Source organism: Zosterops lateralis (assembly GCF_965231275.1).
Source record: "Zosterops lateralis genome assembly, chromosome: 7".
Classification (NCBI taxonomy): domain Eukaryota; kingdom Metazoa; phylum Chordata; class Aves; order Passeriformes; family Zosteropidae; genus Zosterops; species Zosterops lateralis.
In genome coordinates this window covers 3,505,889-3,527,184 of record NC_139767.1, presented here as the reverse complement: position 1 = coordinate 3,527,184, position 21,296 = coordinate 3,505,889, and the positions used below count along the sequence as shown (strand labels likewise).

General features: G+C 39.0%; 1 protein-coding gene across 1 annotated transcript in view; it reads left to right on the top strand.

Annotated features, from left to right (window-relative positions):
• Window positions 1-3,213: 3,213 nt before the first annotated feature.
• The window catches only part of SPAG16 (sperm associated antigen 16), a 361,603-nt gene continuing 343,520 nt past the window's right edge, over window positions 3,214-21,296 (top strand). Inside the window, exons 1-6 of the mRNA XM_083864919.1 lie at window positions 3,214-3,273; window positions 6,246-6,292; window positions 6,730-6,828; window positions 11,105-11,232; window positions 15,291-15,428; window positions 20,930-21,037. Coding sequence (XP_083721045.1) covers window positions 3,228-3,273; window positions 6,246-6,292; window positions 6,730-6,828; window positions 11,105-11,232; window positions 15,291-15,428; window positions 20,930-21,037 — 566 coding nt within the window. The 5' untranslated portion in view covers window positions 3,214-3,227. The remainder of the gene's footprint in view (window positions 3,274-6,245; window positions 6,293-6,729; window positions 6,829-11,104; window positions 11,233-15,290; window positions 15,429-20,929; window positions 21,038-21,296) is intronic.

Genomic DNA, 21,296 nt, shown 5'->3' with positions numbered 1-21,296 from the left:
CCTGATAGCTCTGGAGGAGGAACACGCCTCAGTCTTTGCTCTGTGAGAAAAGCAAACAGCCTGTCTAATGAAATGCTCAAGCTACAGCAGATGCTGCTTCCATGTCTTTCTCACAAGAAGTTATGGGATACAGTAACAGCACTGGTTGCTGCCATTTGGGAGATGATAATCATTTATAACCCAGACTGTTATGAGGCTATAAACCAGGGTGAATTGGGTGCTTGGAATTCAGCTTAGCAATAATCAAATACAAAGTACTTATGGCAGGTGGCTCTGAACGAGGTAGAGAGAAACTAGTTGGCTTGTTATGCCTTTTGAAGGAAAATGTCAGTACGATGAGGCCATTTATACAGTCAAAGTGCGATGACATAAAGAGTTCAGAAGTTGCCAACCAAACACTGTTTCCAAACAAAGCTTTAAATCTTTGGCAAATAACAATCTTTGACCAACAACAATCTTTGACCAACCGACTTTTATGTAAAAGTAATCAAATAAACTCTATGAGTCCTTTACAACTTTTACTTTTTTACAAGTCCTTTACTGGCAAACATCCATGTATGATAGAATTGGTTATTTTTTTCCTTCAACTTTCTTCATAGAAAGTGTACTGCCTATATCTGACTTCTGAAAATGGGAGCCATAGGATGTCCTGAACTAGCTGATGTCTGAATGGAGATTATAACTTTTAAAGAAGAACCTCGTCGTTCTTAAAATCCTTCTGGATAATTGAAAATCAGTTGGATTTGCTAAAAAAATGTGCTATTTGCTTTTAGTTATGACTTATTTTTAGCTAATTCTCTGTACTATTGGGTATTATAGAATCCCAAAATGGTTTAGGTTGGAAGAGACCTTAAAGCTCACCCAATCCCACCCCTTCCCTGGGCAGGGACACCTTTCATGAAACCAAGTTGTCCAACCTGGCCTTGGACACTTTCAAGGATGGGGCAGCTTCTCTGGGAAACCTGTGCCAGGGCCTCATCCTCACAGGGAACAATTTCTTCCTAATATCTAACCTAGATCTACTCTCTTTGTATGGTTCTATCTTTGCATAGCCTTTTTTTACCAATCCATTACCCCTTGACATTGATCTTCAACGATTCCTTAAATAAACCAAGAAGACTGAGATCCTTCTGTCCATCGCTATTAATTGTTTTCTAATCATAATCTTCCCCAAAGCACCTTTCTGAGCCCTTTTTAAGCTTCCATCACTCTTCTTCAGTTGTGGATACCATACATTTCCATGTTTTAGTAAGACACAGAAGTCCCATGAGTAATTTGTGGGGAGAAGTCAGACCTGCAGAGAGAGAGAACTCAGAGAAGCGTATTGTTGATAATTTTGTTTGTTCAACTCTTTGTGTAAGGGCTAACAGCAAACGTTGCTGAGAGAATTGTGTGGTATTAACTTAGATTAATTAATCAGCTATGCTTGCCTGTATGACATAAAGTTGCACTTACTCTGTGATTTGTGGTGGAATTGGAAACTTCCCCAAGAAAATGATGCCTTCAGTTGCACCCATCCCACCTTTTGTAGCATTATCACCTTTTCAATCTGCAGTTTAGGAGTACTGACTGGTCAGTGTTGTGCTTCATGATGCCACTTCTGCTTATTCTTTTTTTGAGATGCTCTGCTGGAGTTCAAGGTGCCTCTGGTGTGTTTGATATGATGAAAGAACATTGTTCTGGTCACATCAGTTTAATCTGATGGGGCAGGAAACCCCAACCATCCAAGATCAAGAAAGGTATGTCAGTATTTGCCCTCTACCTCTTGAAACCAGCTGAGTTCAAGCTTTGACATGTATTAAACTCAACAACAGCATTTGAGAGAATTTGAGGGAATACAATAGTTTTTGTCATCTTTGAAGTGTTGTGACAATCTTCTGCCAAAACACTGGTTTTTTATTACAATTTGGAGATTTGGACAGTGCCAAAGTATTGTCATTTCTCAAGACTGTGTCTGCCATGGGAGAGGGGTGGCAATCCTGTGTGACAATCTCTGCACAATGACAAAACAATAGTTTCACAGGCAGCAGGTCCTCTTGCAGGATTGTATCTTTTTAGGCTGAAGTCCTAACTGAATTATATAATTCAGTTTCTTCCACTTACATCTCCTCTGATCTTCAGGCTGTATTTCAATGTCTGGGGCTTGTTTTGTTTGGTTTTGTTAACCCTGCAAGCAAAAGTGGTGCCTCTCCTTTGAACCCAACCATTAGCAATTTCTTGATTACTTTTTTCCCCCCTAGATACTTTGGGCACTTATTTCTGTTACTTTACATTAATTCAAGCACTGATTCTGAGCTCCTGTTGCATGTAAAACCCCTTAAGTCAATGGAGGTTTAGGACTGGTACCTCTAAGCTTACCTTAAAACAAGAAAAACCAACAGAAAGTTTTATTTCAAACTCGTAGGAGCCATGACGTGTGTTCTCCACAAATATATGTTGCTCTCCCAAACTTTTTCCTGGTAAAACTGCTTTTAAACATGAATATAGAATCACAGGAGAGTTTGGGTTCTGAAGAGACTTAAGCAATTGGTCCTACAGGACTTAGCTCAGCTTCCAGCTACAAAAATGTTCCAACTGCAGACGAAATTGGGCCCTTTTTAGGAGTTTGAAGCAGTTTCCCTCCTCATTTTGTGCTGTTTTCCCCTCCACTCGAGGAAGGGCGGTGTGCGTTCAGCGGTGTGTGTTCAGCAGGTGCCGCCCTGAGGGGAGCCCTGGGGGGAGCCCTGGGGGAGCCCTGGGGGGAGCCCTGGGGGAGCCCTGAGGGGAGCCCTGGGGGGGGAGCCCTGAGGGAGCCCTGGGGGAGCCCTGGGGGGAGCCCTGGGGGGGGAGCCCTGAGGGAGCCCTGGGGGAGCCCTGGGGGGAGCCCTGGGGGGGGAGCCCTGAGGGGAGCCCTGAGGGGAGCCCTGGGGGGAGCCCTGAGGGAGCCCTGAGGGGAGCCCTGGGGGGGGAGCCCTGAGGGGAGCCCTGGGGGAGCCCTGGGGGAGCCCTGGGGGGAGCCCTGGGGGGAGCCCTGAGGAGGCTCCCCGCCCTCACAGCCCCCGCTCCTCACAGCGCCGCCCCCGAACACACCGCGCGAGGAGCTTCGCCCGGAGTACAAACGCTGAATTACATTAAACTGAATTGAATGAAACCCTAAATTAATTTAAATTAAATTAAAGCCGGCTCTCTTTCCGCCGCGGCGCGGGCGCCTCTCCTCGCGAGAGGTCGCCCCCGGCAACGCCGCGGCCATGGCGGAGGAGACGGCGGCCTCTGAGGCGGCGTTCAGCCTGCAGAGTATCCTTCTTCCTCCCCAGCCTTTCCCCCTCCATCCTCATCCTCCCGCTCCCCTGGGAGTGCCGCTTCCCCGCCTCAGGGCTCGGTCCCCTCAGCGCTCCTCCCGCCCCAGCCGGGCCGGCCCCGGCACCTGCTGGAGGGGCTTCGGGTGGGGTGAGGGCAGCCCTGAGAGTGCGGGGAGGAATGTCAAAAATCCCCCCGGCTTGTGGGGTCTTTCTGTGGGTTGTTGTTCCTGGGGACTGAAAAGGGGCTGGAGCCTGTCCAAAGAAGCGCAGCGGAGCTGGGGAAGGGTCTGGAGCACCGGCTGAGGAAAGGGGCTGGAGAAAAAGAGGCTCAGGGGAGAGCTGCGGGCTCTGCACAGCTCCTGACAGGAGGGGCAGTGAGGGGGCCGGCTCTGCTCCCAGGGAACAGGGACAGCAGGAGAGAAATGGCTTCAATCCATGCCAGGGGATGGAATTTCTTCCTTCCCGGCATTGGAACGGGCTGCCCAGGGAAGCGGTGCCCACACCCTCCCTGGAAGTGTTGAAAAGCTCAATGTGGATATATATATATAATGTCCTCACTTGAGGACATGGCTTAGCGGTGAACATGGGCGTGGTGCTTATGGTAACAGTGGTGCTTATGGTAACAGTTTGGGCTCAGAGGTCTTTTTCAACTTAAGCAATTCTATGAATACGTGCGGGTTTGGCCCTGCTGGGGCAGTGGGGTCTTGCTCACTGTAAGATGGTGTTTGCTTTCCTGGCTGAGGGTCGGGGTTCCTGAATAACCCTGGGAAAAGCGGGGGAACTGAATCCTCCAGTGTTGGTGGGACTGCCTGGCAGGAGTTAAAATCCCGATATGGAAGGCTCTTGTCACCTCTCCTGTGTTAGCTGTTGAGCAGTAAATATTAAATACCCTAAGGTTTGTTAGTAAGACTCCCAATGTGGTGCTGAAAAAGGTGCTCCTTTAATTTCCCATCGCAGGATAACTGCTGGGATATTCATGGCTTTTGGTTTGCACTGAGTATGGGGGTTGTGATACATAACCTAGACATAACTGTGCTGCGGCTTTTAGAGCAAAAAAAGCCTCCACCCAATTCTTTCCACGTTTTAGTTGTAGAAAATTTTGTTGGAAGTTTATGGCTTTTAAATGTGTAATTTTTTTTGGTCGTGTGACCCCAAATCTGCTTTTGTCACCAGGCCGGATGAGCTGCCCCTGTTCTCTTTTCTACCTGTGAGCTGCAAATCAAGAAGCTCTAACGCTTTTAGAGGCTAAACAATCATACTTTAGTATATTGTATATATTTAGTATTTAGACCCCACCATACCTTAGTTTTTCCTGCCTTGCTAGAATTAAGTTGTAAGCCAATATAAAGCCAAATTTAAAAAGTGAAAGAGTGTCCTTTTGCAGCTCGTGCCTCAATTTCTACCTTAGTGAAACTGCACAGCTGTTTTCAGCATGATGTGCTTAAAAATGCACTGCCTCAGCAGATTTAACACTGTGGAGAGTACAGTAGTTTTTAAAGTTAATTTCTCTGTTTTATAGTGCACCTAGCAATGATTTTTGGAAGAAAACAAACAAAAAACCCCAACAAACAAACAAACAAAAACTCCCAACCAAATTACCAAAAAAAAACCCCATCCCAAAATAAAACAAAAAAACCCCCCCAAAACCCCAAACAAACAAACAAACAAAACCCACCAAAAAAACCCCAAACAAACAAAAAAACCACCACCAAAAAAAACCCAAACAAACAAACAAAAACAACCAACCAACCAAAAAAGAAAAAAAAGGAGAAAACTCCCAGGATTTTAAAGTAATATTTATTCTGGGCAGATTGTTTGAAATGACACGTTAGTTTAGACCACAGTGGATTGCAAGGACAGTCAGGTCAATAGAAAATTGAGGAAAAAATCCCCAGTTTTTGAAAGTTTATTACTTATCAGGGGTTTATGGTGTTCAGCTGTTAGCTTTCCAGATGGATACAATTTATCTGAGTTTTTCTGGTGCTGTGATGCTGTAATCTTGAATGCAGATGATACTTTTACCTACATTTTGTACTTTTACATGTATACTGTACTGTGAGAACTGGCAAAAGGCCTGTTTTAGGGAGAATAATTCAGATTTGGGCAACTTGGTGCAAGCTGGAAAATCATGTTGGTTTTTTTTTCTTTTTCTGTGTGTATGAGGTACTGAATTGCCAGCTTTTCTTTTCTTTGGAAGTTAATTTCTGGTTTATTTACATGGGTCACTTGCAGGCTAAGTGATTTACTAGGGAAATTGTCAAGAGCATCTGCTAGAAACATTTCATTATTCTTTCATGGGCTGTGAGGCTAGTGGATGAAAAGATGTTTACTTGGCTTTTATTTTAGACTATTTGTAGTTATATTTAATCAAAAGTTTGACACTAAAGCGTTTCAAGGAGCTGTAGATAATTTCTAAATGAATTTTTGAGTTTTGAAAGTTCCTGATTGTTTTATTGTAACTGTCCTGTGATTATTGAGGCATTTGTATCAGCTCTTTTAAGTGGCTCTGTGGTGTTCAGGGTTTGACCTCAGCGTTCCTGTTAGAACTCACACATCTGCATTTGCTAAAGACTGGTATTTTCTGAGAGCATGAGAAGCTAGTTCTGCTCACAAGGCTGTGGAAATCCTAGTGCGAAAAGAACCCCTCTCAAAACTGATGTTTGGCTGAGGGCAGAATTGAGCTGCTCTTTTATTTTGGAATAGTGCTTGGCTTCTGAGATCCGATCAGTCAATTTTTAATGGTGTTCAAACCTGTAAAAACTTAAACCTAAATTCTGTCTCTGTGCACAGAACTGGGCTTGCTCACCTTGAGGCTGAAGGAAACATTGGAAGTTGAAAGTCTTGTGTTGGAAAGAGCAGGAGTGGAGGTGATGATAGCAGATTTAGAAATGGTTATTTTAGGATTTTTTTTTCTAAGTTGGAACTCCTCACATGCACCAGCTGTTTCAGACTTAACTAAACCTGCAGACATTTCCATAACAGAGGACCCTAAATATGATTATCAGTATGAAGAGGTAACTTACTAAATTGATAATCTTATGATATATTTTGATAGAGTGTTCATGTTTCATTCTTTTTACTTCATCAGTCACATAGACATCCTGGGAGAAATTACACAGTTCTCCTTTTATAAAGGGATAATAGAGGGCATATCTGTTTTTCAAGAGAAAATTCAGTGTTAGTTGAATTGTTGTGTATTACCTTTATTTAAGCACTAAATACTTTTTTAAAGGTATAAAAATTTCTATTTAGATATAACACCTATTTAGATATTTCAGCTTCTTTATAAAAAAATGTTTCAGTAATAGGATTTCTATGTAAATATGGCAAAATGGTATTTTAACAAGGAGGGGATTATTTTCAGCAGTTGTAATGGGAGTGGGAACAGTTATATTGTGAAAGAAAGATGTATAAAATGTGTTGATACCAATCTTCACATAATTTCATTTAGGTTTTAGTAGATGATGACTCCAGTCTTCAGGATGATGACGAGGATCTGTCCAAAGCTTTGCAGACTGTTCAAGACCAGACTGAAGATGCCCAAATTTTAGTAAGAGCTTCCTAAACATTCTAAGGGTCTCTAATTCAGTTGGCATTAGTGGCTTGAAATTTATACACAGTAATTTATACTAAGTCTGAAACATTTATGTGGGAAAGATTGTCTGTTATTTTCTTACAAGCTTATAGGAGTAGACATATGCCACAGTGGAAAAGACAACTTATGTTTCCTGGGTTCCATCTTCCTTAAATTTGTGTTCATTTTGTGTTCTGTAAATAACCTGATATATCAAATACATGTAGCAAACCTCTAGCTAGATTATTTAAAATGTATTAATATTATTGCAATGCATCAGTATTTTAGAGTTTGTTCTTTATCTGGGCAGATTAAGGAGAATGTGATCCCTGGCACAGGAGAGAAGCTGCATCTGCTTAACACCCACCAGAGGTTGTACTTGAATACTTTGCTCAAAGAGGTTGTTCATATGTTGAAAATAACGAATGGAGTGTTACACTATGCTGAATCAAAATATTAATAAAATTATCAGTCATTCCACATTATTAGTTTTGACATTCCTTACATTTACAGTTTGATTTCAAAGCAGTTGTGTAATAGTTCAGAGTTACACAATGGGACTGTTGTATTGCATTTTTCAAAATAGGATTTACCTGAGTTTACTTGTTTTTAACAACCTGATGGAAAAGTGCTTTTCCCTGCTGTGTTTCCAATATCACCACTACCTTGTGGCCTCATCAGAAGGGTACAGTCATAGTCTCTATTTTGCAAAAGTGAATGATTAATAGTGAAAAGGTGAAATTAAGTGAATAATACTTAAACTTAAAATGGAGGGAAAATGTCTGTTTTCTTCTGCACTTGTGCTTATCAACAGATCAGTTTTGTACTTGAGATCAAACTCTGAGTGGAAACTGACAATAACAGAGTTTTATGTGTTTTAAAACTGAATATGCCTGAAAATTAAGGGAAAGATTGCAAAAGTATTTGAGAGGGCAAGTGCTTAATGCTAAAGAAGTAATGGAAATTCTTCATGTTCCTTAGGGATAGCTGAGTTTATGATTGTTTCACTGTGTAAGTTGATGTTAAAATAGAAGGTGAAGAAAGGGAGAATAGTTTTGACTTATTGATCTTTTGACAGTGCTGTATTTAAATAATCTTTTTACCTCTTCATTGATTTGTTGAGCTTGGAGTGGTAGGAAACAGTATAATAATGTCTATCCCAGTTAATCAAACTGAAGAAACTGTTACCTTTCCTTAAAACCAGCAGATAATTTGTGCTTAAACTCAAATTCTCTCTGATTTTAAGCTTATTCTAGGAGTTGTCTGCTGCCTTCCTGCTTGATTTGTTACTTGGAGGCTTCATTTTTCCATAATTCTGAAACTGAAGTAATGTTTTCAGCCTTTGGACAGAAGGACATGAATAGAGAAATGTTCTCATACAATTGCTAGTTCCCTGATAGCTTTCATAATGATTTACTGTATATTTTGTGGGGCTCACTGACTTGTTTGTTTGATAGTATTCCCTGGAAAAGCCAAGTGCTTCTGGTGACCAAGGCTGAGTAACATCATTTGCGGTTAAGAACATCTCTACCTCTTTTTTTCTTTTTTTCTTTTTTTCTTTTTTTCTTTTTTTCTTTTTTTTTTTTTTCTTTTTTTTTCCATTTCTTTCTTTTTTCTTTTTTTTTTTTTTTTCTTTTTTTGAGACATTTTTAAGTAATATAAATTATTTTTCAACACAAGCAAAAAATATTCTGCATATAAAAGAAAATATCCAAGTGATAGGGACTGTAGAAAAAGGATGCAAAGCTTCTGGAAAGCCACACAGAGGTGAAAGCTGGCTGAAAAACTTCCTTCAGTAGTTAACACGTGTTAGACTTTCCTTCCAAGTTTTTTGTCCTCTTAATATCTACAGTGATAATGAGAAGTAACATTGACATTCATTAATGTTGCAATTTATGTATGCTTGATTTTCAGTTTGTTTGAACATGTAAAAATCCTTGAATTCACTTTTTATTTTCTTAAATATAGTAAGTTTTTTGAGAACACCTTACCTTGTTTTCCAGAGAAATTTTTCATTTATTTGGTGTTCATATTTCTTCAGTGGGCAGAAGTTCTTGCAAGGACAGAAATCTTTAGAAGTGCTGCAGAAGTTCCCAACGTTGAGCTCTTAGAAACTGATTTATTTTACTGGCTATATTTACCATCTTCACACCCACAGTTTTTTGAATATTTTAATTAACACGGATTAGTGCTTAACAAAGCAATTATTTAAATTATTTTGACTCCATGGTCAGACTCTTTTTATAAGATGGTTTTGTCCATAAAGCTGCTATAGGATATCTGTTTGTATCATGTTAATTGATTGTGTTTTCCTCATTTCCAAACAAGCAAATATATACAACAAAATTCTCATTATGTTGGTAGTCAGCCATGGTTACAATGAAACTGAAGCAAGTGGTTGGCCTGATATCACTCCCAAAGTCTGGGAAAGAGCCTGGAGTTCAGTTCTGGTTTTCCAAGGCCCCTGTTGTGATTCTGTGTCTGTTAGACTGAGTTTATTTCTCCCTGTATTGTTCCCTGCTCGAGTTTTGGGTCCTGAAATGATGCTCGGTGCTTGTATCCCACTAATAAATTCTCTTCTGCAGAGATGAAATGCATTTCTATCAAATTTCCATTTATTAAGGGAGTCAAGCTGTGTCATTTCTTCCAAAGCCTGGCTTTATAGATGTGTTTAGAAAACTCCAAGCAGCAATATTAGACATTTGCCTCACTTGGAGTAAGGAAGGAAGCAAGCCAAGGGGTGCAGCTGCATGTCTGCCCATGTACTCTTTGGTTCTTGTGTTACCACAGTTAGAAAATAGACCTGCCTGTTGTACTGGAGCTCTAGTAATGAAAATATGCTAAATATTACATTGCCCTTGGCATATTGTATTAGTCATAAGGTAGTGTTACATGGCCTCCACAGGCATGTGCAGCCCTTTCTGGTTATATTGAATAGGTTGGTTGGATTGAAGACAACATTTTCTGTATTATACAAAGTGGCCAAGAGATTTTTCCAGTGTTTTTATTTTATTGAGAGAAGTGCCTTTATCTCCAGGTAATTTATGCACTCGTGGTGAGAGAGCTGCCACTAAGGGCATGAATAAGCCATAAATGAATGGAGTTATCAGAAATCCCTGGCCTTACAGATTCTTTTATAAATGGGTGGAGGAAATGATTTGCAGTCAGGGCCTTTAGCATGGCTTGATAAATCTCTCAGTGGTTTTTTTTTTCCAGTTTTGTGGTATTTTTTACAATCTCTCACCAAGATGCATATGCAGTGCAGTAGCTTGTCAGGTATTGTCAAGCAGGTCTGCTGTGGCACTGTGCCCACATGGAGTTCCCAAAAACCAAGACCCTCATACTGAGGTGTGTCAAGTCACTGCAATCCATTTGATTTCTGAATGAAATAAAGCCACCTCTTTGGCTGCCAAGTTGTGGCAGTCTCTCTCATCTCATTGTCTTTAAATGCTTTTTGTGGGGGAGTAGTCTCAGACTGGTCATATTTTCCTTTTTCCATATACTTCCTTGCATGTTGAATTCTCTCTGGGAGATCTGAACACTAAGCTGTGTGCTGAGTGGGCTGAATGGGGTTGGGTGAAGGGAAGAGAGTTGCATTGCATCAGAAAACTGTGAAGAATGACTGCTCTGTTGTGTGTTGATTGTGCTTTTGGCAGTGTGCTTGCCCCATGAGCTGACCTTCTCTGCAGAGCTGTCTGTCTGGATGTGCTGGGAGCTGCACATGGAGCCCTGGTGCACCATCTGCCTTCTGCTCACACTTGTAGCAGAGCTGTCTGGCAGCTTCCTTCAGGGCATGGTGAGAGGAGAGGGACCCTTGATCTTTGTGAGAATTATTCCTAAGGGATCAGGAGATGGAGAGGAGGTTCTGTGTGCTCCTCCATTGCATGCACCATCACAAAGAGCATACAAGCCATTCTGCTGGCACCTGGGATTGCTACATTCTTCATTAGTAAGGACTGATTTTTGCTCTGGTCAGTGACAAAACATTATCCATCAGTTTTTACGCTTCCAAGGCTCTACCAGCTGACGTCAGGTTTGGAATACCTGCGTAAATAAGGAGAAGTTTGTTTTATTCTTTATAACCTTTCACAAACCTTGTCATTTGAAGGATCACTGATTACACTTCTGATCTGTAAAGACAAGAGGAACATTCAGCTCAACATTCAGTACTCCAGTAGATCCGTGACTTTAGATGATTTCAGAAATAGAAAGTATGATCGTGACATTTCTGTTGTTAAACATTTAATTTCAGGATTTTCAACCACTTCTGACTTCTGGGAAATCAATATCAGAAATACCTCAAGCACTGGATGACTACTTCTGCAATTTCCTGGTCAGATTGGGAATGTCTAGAACCCTTGACTGCTTCCAGACTGAATGGTAAAATAATTTAAGTGACCATGTTTCTTTGGGAATTAGATGGTCAAGATTCAAATATTTTTGATATTTCAGGATATTTTTTCAGAAGACTCTCCTGAGTACAAGTCATTCGTAAATATGTAGTGTTTTAACAAACAAATGTATTCCTTGGGAGAACGAGGAACCCTTGTTTAAGTAGAATAATCAGAATATTTATTAATTGGTAATTTTTGGTACAGCAGTTAACAAATATGGATTTTTTTATTTTTTAAGATTGAGTTTATACAGTAATCAGAAGAAGAGTAAACTCTGGAGCTGTTGCTCTCTTCTTTTTTCAAGCTTCTGTAGATTGCAGGAATTTTGCCTGTACTTTATGCAGAAGTTTAAATACAACTTTGTTTAAATACACCACTCTCTTCATACATCCTGCAAGATATATACTTTTTTTACTGTTGATTAAAAATTACGTGTTAGGAATGCTGCAAAGCTTTGGAGGAGAGCTGAGTTACCTTGGAGCGAAAGATGTCACTTGCCATAAAGTTCTGTGGAAATACATGAAGTTACAGACTTGCTCTGAATCAGCAGGTTGTGTTGGAGAAATTCTGAAAAGTGGAAACACCTCTCTTTGATTAACATTGTTCTCAGTTTCAAACATGAGAAGTTCAGAGGGTTGTTTTTAGTAAAGTCTCCTGAAATTGTGTAATTTGAAAATTATAAAAAGAAACATTATTTCATACAAAAGCTTCAAAGCTTTTAGATTTTCTTAGAAATACTCTCAAGTGTGGAATCTGTGCTGTCATTTGCAAGGCTCTGGTCTTACTCATCATTCAGGTGCCTTTGGAATTAATAATAATCTGCTTTTGGGTGGTGTAACGATGGACTTCAGTGATTCCTTGGAGAAGGAGCACTATACTTCTGTATTCTTTCTCAACAAAAGAACTGATATGAATAGCATTAAGTTTGAAGTCTAATAGTTTTTTATGCTAAGAGATAATTAATACTAGACAGATATAAATAGTGACCTTTTTATGAAGCTGCAGCTTTCTTTGAAGCACTTAAAGTCTGACTTCATATCAATGGAAAAATTCAAATTGCTTTTTAAGAGAAAGTGCAGGATTTAACAGGCCCTATCTTGTAAATTCTTAGCTGTACATATATTTTTTCTCTATAAGTAATACTTTTAATTTCAGTAGCTTTACAAATGAGCTCACTGTGTCAGTATCTAATCTTACTGTATAGAGACTTTGTGCATTAATACCTTATTTCAAAACGTTTCATGTTGGTTTGAAATGGATAATTTACAATATTAATGAAAGTGAGAGCAGATTAGTGTACTCGGGTTCCTCATTATGTATTGGGACGACACTCTTGCTCTCATGCTGTGGTGATCAAGTACTAATGGAATTTAAAATGAGAAATTAATTAACGTAGAGAAAATTTATCAAAAGGCTGGCTTTGAAATTATTGTCTGCCTGAGATCTAAAGGTCACTTAAATTGGACCAAATTATCTGTGTTTAGTTTGGAGTTTAGGGAAACACTGTTACTCTATCCAGCTGTATAAAATGCCTTGATTTGATTAAGGTTTATTTTATACCAAAACTCCTATTTTTCAGTGAAGTAATGAATAATGTTATAACAGTTGTAGTGATTTTTTTTCTTTAATTATGTAAGCTGTTTTGCACATAAACTTTTTATTCCCATTATACTTTAAAGAACTTTACAGTTAAATTATTTTTTTAATGTCTAATTTTCTATTACATTTTCTATTCATTTGTTCTATAAGGCTTGATAGCACTTTTGTTGTTTATTGAAGATACTGGATTGACAGCTTTTAATATGAAGTGCAAAGGCCGATCAGCTGTGAATTCCTGGATCTGCCAGTCTCTCCCTCCTAATCACAAGAGCCCAGGTCATCCTGAGCTATCAGCTTATTGTAGAGCCTCTGTGCAACTGATTCCTTTGAAATCCACTTTCTAGGAGTTATAATGTAAAGTGTAGAGTAATAATGTATTATTTTCAGTCAGCCTGCACTGAGCTTTGATGACAAAATCATAGTTAATCATCTGTTCCTTAGGTTTCCAGATTCTTGGTTAATTTTTAATAGTGATTTAAGAATTATAACTCAGGAGTTCTGAAAAGCTTACTAAAATACCTGTGTGTGCATGGAACTAATTTAATTTCCATGTGCAGTGAAAGAAGGGAGAAGAGCAGTTATTTGGCAGTCAGCTCGGTATGGGGGAGGTCTGTGAGATTTACAGGACCAGGCTGATAAAAGATAATGAGATTTCTCAGTGCTGTTTGTTGTGGAGTTTTCCATTTCTGCTACATGCACAAAAACATTCACTTTCAGTACTGTTCTTAGACAAGAGTCTAGTGAATTTATTGGTATTAATTGTGTTTCATGAAAATTGTCTATCCCAGTTTTTAGCTCTGCTGGAGTTGAGGTTCATCAATTATCCATGTTGAGTCTTCATGCAGATACTTGGTGGCTTTCATGAAGTGAAGTTAGGGCATTCAGAAATACTTCCAGCAAGTCAAGGAGTGCCTAGAGTGGTGAATTTCTGCCATGAGGCTGCCCTTATTTGCAATATTTCTAATAGAAATTGTACCTGTGCATCAGTCAGTGTTTGGAGGAAAGAAAAAAAAACCCCTAAGCTTCTTTTTGAGTGCTAAAGCCTGTTCCTACAGTAATTTACTTAAGAAAATGAAGTTAGGATCAAATGAATTTTACTGTGGACATGTTCAGATGAATTTTTCAAACACCTTTCATCTGCTGGTGGTGAATGTGACAGCTTAATTCAGAGGGATGAGCATTCCAAGAACTATCCTCAGAATGCAAATATATAGCTGACTGTGGGAAGTCATTTGGACAGAGATACTAACATTCCCTTAAGTTTTTTTGGAGGATGTTAAGTAAAGGTTGCTTTTTTTAGAAATTCTTTTTGTTTGGGCAGTATGATTATTGATGAATGATATTGGTGCTTACTGTCTTCAGATTTCAGATGTGCTGCTTCTGTCCAGGTGTAGGAGATAGTGTTTGGTATGATTTTAATTTCTGTTTACTTCTATTCATACTTCTTTATTACTTGGGAACAGAAAAACCCCAAACCAACAGATTCAATATATTTTTCACCTGAAAAGGCAAATAATGTTCATGTTGCTTCTTCTAGTGAGCTCCCACCCAGAACATCTTCCCAGCAGGCAAAGTGATTGTGAGGTCATGGTGTTTATCTGATTTAAGTTAGTTACAGCTCCATGAACCTCTGGTGAGCTGATGTCATGGCTGAGGTCTCATTCTTCTGTCTGCACTCTGTTCTTAGGTTTTACTGACGTATCACCAAAAGAGGGATAGCCCTAAAATAGGATACTGAACGAGTAGATGTTTTTGCTGGAGCTGTAGGAATTCCTGGGGTGCTACCCAGCATTCCAGGCTACTTCAGATACTTTTGCTTCTTAAAATCCAAGTCAGTCTGTGCAAGTATTTAAGTAAAGTTTAAGAAGTTCAACCTTTTACATCACAGAATCAAGTGTTCTCAGGGGCTGGTAAAATAGGTAAATATTGGTAAATATAATTAAATAAGGAGAGGGAAAATAAGCAGGAAGGAATGAAGGAATTTCCCTAGATGAGCTCTCTATTCCATGTTGAAAATGGCTCATTCATCCTTATTATCTGCAGCTTATTTTAGTCCTCAAAAAAGAAAAAAAATCCTGATGTATTTGAGCATGTGAGATAAAAAGGACTGGGAGTATATCCAAATGCTATTTGAACAAGACTATTTGTTTCTGCCTTTTATTTAAGCTATTTAGAAGAAAGGAAGAAAATAATTGTTTAATGTGAAGTACTGTGTTATGTGTTTTGACTGTTATGAACAATACAGATTTTAGAATGAAAAGCAGTAGAATAGAACAGTGTGGTGGGGAAGTGAATTCACTGCTGTGAATTCTTAATGATCATAGAAGGTAAAAAATGTGATTCTAGTTCAGGTAAACGGTAGCACGAGAAGGAAGGCATGAGTGAAGTGAGGAAGTGGAAACATGGAACAAAATGAGTGAAATAAGTGTGTTTGTTTTCTGGCAGGTACGAGCTGATTGAGAGAGGAGCGGTGGCAGCTGCGGATGCCGGGCTGGTTCCAGACGTGTACACCCGCAACCAGCAGCTCGAGACTGAGATTATGAGCTTGAAAAAGGATCTGGAGAGCTGCAAACGCTCTGTCACGTGTGTTATTTGGTTTTACTGAACCTTTTATATATGCTAGTAGGTGGCCAGATAAAGTAAACCCAAGTACTTAGTGAAAAATAGTGAATTCCTGTTTGTTATGGTGGCTACACAGACTTTTAGTTCTAGGTGACATTTATAATTAAAGTTCAAGTTTTTCTGAGTTCTGTTAGAAATGTAAATCTTAATTTCTTTTATTTGTTTTTACTAGTCCAAAAATAATTTTCAGTATCCAGTAATCATAACAAATTACTACAGAGAGTCATGAGAGCCTAATAGGTAGAAGCAAAAAACAAATTGTTATGTGCATTTTGTATTACAGTGCCATAAATTACAGCTACCACAAACCTTCAGTGTGGGGAAAAAAATCACTATACATTTATTCTTCATTTTTTTAATTACAAAAAATCTATCACTCTGGGCCTGGTGGTAATGGTGTGTCAGTGTAAATTAGCATCATTGATTATTCTTGTGTGTACATTGTAGCAGTTTATTCTACAAGTCTGCAGTACTTCAGTCATGAGAGTTAAGATACTTAGCCTATAAAATGAAGAGATGTGGTAATGGACCCTGTGCCACGTGGCCTTTTCTGCAGAATGGTGTTTGCAGGTGTGTGTGCTCATTGAGAAGGTACTCTGAGGCCTAAGGATGATTCAGATTTGCCAGTGTGTGGTTTCAAAACATGGAGCTGTAAAGTTAATTCCATCTCTTTGGTTTTCCTCAGGATTGCTCAAGCTGCTAGTTTTCATTTAGGCTGTTCCTTTCTATGAGAAAAACCAAAACTATTCAGATGTTAAATAATCACTGCTGCTGATAATGGTAATTAAATTATTTTCAGATTGGAATGATTTATTACATTTTAAATTAATGAATTAATTTGCCACAGTCAAGTAGTTAAATAAACAGTGGCAAAAATCAAGTCAGATATTGTGTAGTCTCAATATAATGATGCACTGGGAGGCAAACCATAGAGAAAACATTTCCTTTTTCAGTCTGTAGCTTCTTTGGACAATGGGTACTCAAAGATTGTGTCTCATATGAGTGGGGGAGAGTAAGAAGCAGTCATGCAGAGTAAAAGAAAGAAGGACAAAAATGTGGCCCTCATGAAATTTATCCTTGACAGTAGTAATTTCAATGAGCTTTATTTTCTCTTTTCCCCCACTTTTCTCTCTCTTCCTCCTCCTCTTCACCCCTTCTATGTAGCAGAACAGGCTGTAACAAGTTAATCTGAATGGATTATGACTTGATGAGAGTTTTCCTGGGTTTGTGGTGTTGCTACACGATTATTTAACAATATAAAGCTCAAGCTCATTTCACCATAGTCTCAGTGAGCTGGGGTTTTTTTTCATAAGAATATCTTTTTACTCCATGGGGTGCCAGAAAAAATTTTATGGCAGCTGTCTGGTGAGAAGGCTGAAAGATGACATGATAATGTGCAACTGGGAGCAAGCAGGAGAGGGAAAGGAGTGCCAGTATGTTGGGTTGCTGCAGGCTCTCTGTTAGATAAAATCCCAACAGTCAAGTTCAGCTGACGCTGAAGCTGGGCCCTACTTTTTCACATTCTGGTGTTTGTTGGGACCTAAAGTAACAACATTCTGGTGGCAAACATGGGTCACATCACTGCTTTGGTGTTGCAGAGAGGGCACCAAGATTCAGTAGAGTCCTGTGTGACACAGGTTCTCTGTGAGCACATCTTGTTCCTGTTACACACTGCAGGTTCTCTGCATGTGCCTTGTGAAAACACTGCTGGAACCTTTGTTTCAGCAAACCTTGTTTCAGAGCCCCCCTTTGTCCGCTTGCAGGGAGAGCTTTATTTCCATACTCATCAGCTGTTACTGGAACGCACTATAGGCAGGGGTAAACCTTGGTCTGTGCCACCAGTATTCTGTCACTACTTCACTTTTCACCCTTTTCATTTCAAGTAACTTTCAAAGATCTCACTGATACTAATGGTAAAAGTTCAGCACTTGTGACATTCATTTCATATGCATTGTTTTGAATAATCTATTAATTAAACCAGCACTGCTTCTCAACTAATTGAAATGTGTGAAATTGAGCATTTTTGCTGTACATACCATGGGCTACAGTTTTCTTTTATGCCTTTTGGATGAACCCTGGTGATAATACTCTGTACTAAATCCATTTAGTGTGGTGACTGTTAACAGCATTTTTTCTTGTTCATACATTTAGTAACTTTGAATCACTGCCTTTTGCTGTGGTAAAGTAAATATTCCAGCAGGAGCCAAAATTACCTGGAGGACAACGTGAGTTTTCAGGTTTTCAGACAGAATGACTCAGAAAGCAGAATGCCTGAGAGCACAAGAGAAATGCTGATTTGACTGGTTAGAAACCAAGGATTTGTGAGCAAGTAAAGTCCTGTATTTTGCTCAGTGGATTACTCAGTAAACATTGATTGAGAGCTACAGTGCTGTGAAATGTATTTGAGAAAAGCTTTTAATTACATTTGGCCTTTCTGAGTTTGGTACTCCTGACTGCCATCTTGCAGAAAAGGGATGTTATTTGGGACTTAGGCAGTATGGGGGCCCAGGATAAATGACTGTAAACCAATTACCTCCTGCTTTAATGTTGTTTAGCAATTGGTGGAAGACATTTAGTGTCTACAAGCTAACTGTAATTGTATTTTGGGTATTTTAATACAGTATTTACATGATTACATGCAAGCAGGGGGGAAAATTGAGTAGATTGCAGGCTGTTGGTTAGATTTCTCTGTGGTGTTTCATTATTTAAGGAGAAAATTACAGTTAGCTTCATTTCCTCTGTATCGTGAGCATGTATTTTTTATAGCTTGTGCAATGTTTGAAGGCATCTTGATGTCTCTGCATACATTAAAAGAAATAAATATCAGCATAATCCTTTTACTCCAAAACCAAATATAGTAATTACCTTAAGGTTTAGATACACTACTAATCTTTATTTAAATGGTTTCTAAAAATGACCATTGTGTGGTGACAGAAAGCAAAACTGATTTTACATTGGTTTGCCATGTGTCACTAGTTAAAGGGTACCTCAAATGTACCCCTTTTCTTTTATCTTTTTACATTTGAGCTCCAGTTGATTGCTAAGAGATGTTGTTGTCTGCTGAATGTTTCCCTAATGGAAGCATGAGCTGTCCTCCCAATATGCAGGAAAAATTTGTTAATAACCCTGAAAATTGTTAACTGTTGAACAAGACTGGTTAATTCTAATTCATCATCTTCAGTGGTGCCTGGTCATTTAATATTCTGGTAACATTTTTCTGAACTGAAAATAGATTGCAGTTTGATAGCCATGTTAAACTCTGCCTATCTGATGATATGGAATTGTTTGAATTCCAGGTATTTTTGTGTTTTCCTATGGCCAGACCTTGTCTGTTGCCTATTTATTTAAACATGTTGCTGTCAGACAAACCTTGTGTCAGGATAAGATTGTGTTGGTCACAGGGACTGCGATATTTAAAAGCTCTTTAAATGTTAAGGAATTTCTTATGTAGATGAATCAAACTTGTGTCAAGCTTTTGCCTGAGGTATGTAGTTGAGTTCACAGCATCAAGTGTAAACATTTGTAGGTACCTTTCTTTCCTTTTTGGAAGCATCATACACACCCAGCTTACAGCCAAAGTAATGGTCAAAATATAAAGTAGTCCCAGAAGTCACATTTATTATTTTGATTAGTGACATTAGCAACAAATTTTTTAGTTCAGCTCCTGTTTCTGTACCAAAATCTCACTATTTCTGCACATATTTTCCCCGTTACACCATGGGGAAAAGAAAAGTGCACACTTTTTGTGTTGTGCACCATATTTAAATGCAGCTGTTTAATTATGTGGTGCATTGAGCATCTTTGTGGCTAAGTGCCATGTGAACTAGATAGAGTAAAAGCCTGAAAGTGTATGTTTTCTAAAACTGTCTTTATTTCAATTAAAATTTTAGGGCTATGACTTGCAGCATCTTGGGGAATGTAGTCCCACCTAAATTCAGTGGGATCAGGGCATGTAACTTGGCTCTGAAAATCCCTACTTGGGTTTGTTGCACCTTGTCCTCCATTGCTATTTTAACAGAAGTACTTGCTGGAGAGAAGTTTAAATGGAGAAACCTGCAGATTTTGACATACATCTTCCCTAAAAGAAATGGATATTGGCTTTGCTATGGCTGTAACAACATCTTTTATGGTCAGAACAAGCCATCTGCTGAGCTCTGAAGGGGCAGGGTTTGCATTCAAGGTCTTTATGGCAAGTCAGATTTTGAGCGTGGTGTGGTGAGGGAGTTGTTTCCCAGAACTGTCCTGAGACCACTGATTCATTTACCTCTGAAATGTTTGTAGAAGCCTGAGCAGAATCATTAATGTGGGCTTTGTATCCCCTACCAGTTCCTCTGTTTCTCAGCTCGTGGTGTTTGTGCACACATCAGATCAGGATATGTAATTTCAGCTTTCACCTAGAGCTGAAATGAATTCACTGTACTCTCCATGTCTGTGCTACGGGCACCAATTCACATACAAATGTGGCAGTTTGGATAGGTAACAAATACAGTGCTTACATTTACAGCAAATATAAATTATTTCTATCAGTAAATTATTTATATTTTAAATTATTAAATGTAAGGCACTGGCAGTTATGGATCTTCCCCTTAAACTTCTGATTTTGGCATACTCAATTTTCACTTTGGTTTTACCTAGTTCTTCAGCTCCTGTTGCAGAGGAAATGAGCTTCATTTCTGCAAGAAGCAAATATCTAATTTCAGTGCAAGTTAATTTCAAGCTTCCTTTGCAATTAAACAATTCATCTACTAATCTTTCCTGCCAAACCCATATCAATAAAGGCAAGGAGAAAATGTGCTGAATATATGCACAGTATTTTCTTTTTTAGTTTATGGAGCAGAGCATCTCAGAGTGTCCCATAGCTGTGTGTAGAATGTGCTCAGAGAATAACAGGTTATCAGTATGTTTACAATTAATTTTAGAACGGAGTCCTTTTGCTGCCTGCTCTCACATCCAGGGAACACCTGGGGACAGGTTACAAACATGATTGAAGAGAGCTTAAAATGTTCTTGGCCCAGCTTTTTCCAGAAGGCTCTCCAAATTAATTTGCAAGGCAAAAATACAGATGTGATGTAAATATATTTTTTAAAAATTGGTATTTTCAGTGTATTTTCACTATTATCAATGCAATTTAACGTAGAATTTCAAACAAGAGGATTGGTTTTTGTACCTCCATGAGACTCCTTGTGCTTAACATAAAGCTGACCTCAACTCTGAGATTTATAATGCCAGAATCCTTATGGATTCTATCTGGAGGATCTGAGGAAAATGGAGGAGTACCCATGGTTTTGAACCTCAAAAGTACCTATTCTCCAGCACAGGTTGTACTACCAAGAACTTCCAGCTTAGATACAGTAGACACGTGCAGATCTGAAAATTAGTTCCATATGTATTCAGCATACCTTGGTGCAGCTCACAGGAGGAGACTAACACTGCTGCCTTGCATTTTCTGGTTTTGCACACAGTAAAACAGAAGAGGCTCTCCTAAAAATGCAGAAAGAACGAGACTTCCATCGAATGCACCACAAGCGAGTGGTCCAGGAGAAGAACAGGCTGATTAGTGACATGAAAAGGTACTAAATAATTTTAATTGCTATACATGTAGAATTAAATATAGTGTTTTGAATTGTTGTCTGATAATGAGATAACACTGGGGAATCTGAAGTGAGTCTAGCTGCATTTAGTTATGTCCTGGTAAACAGCAGCTCCATGTGACCATCGTGCCACACAGATCAAAGAATTTCCAGTGATTTATTTGTGGTGGATTTTCTGTGATGCAATATGCATTAATGAGTACATAGTATTTCTAATAGTTGGAAACAAAAATGAGTT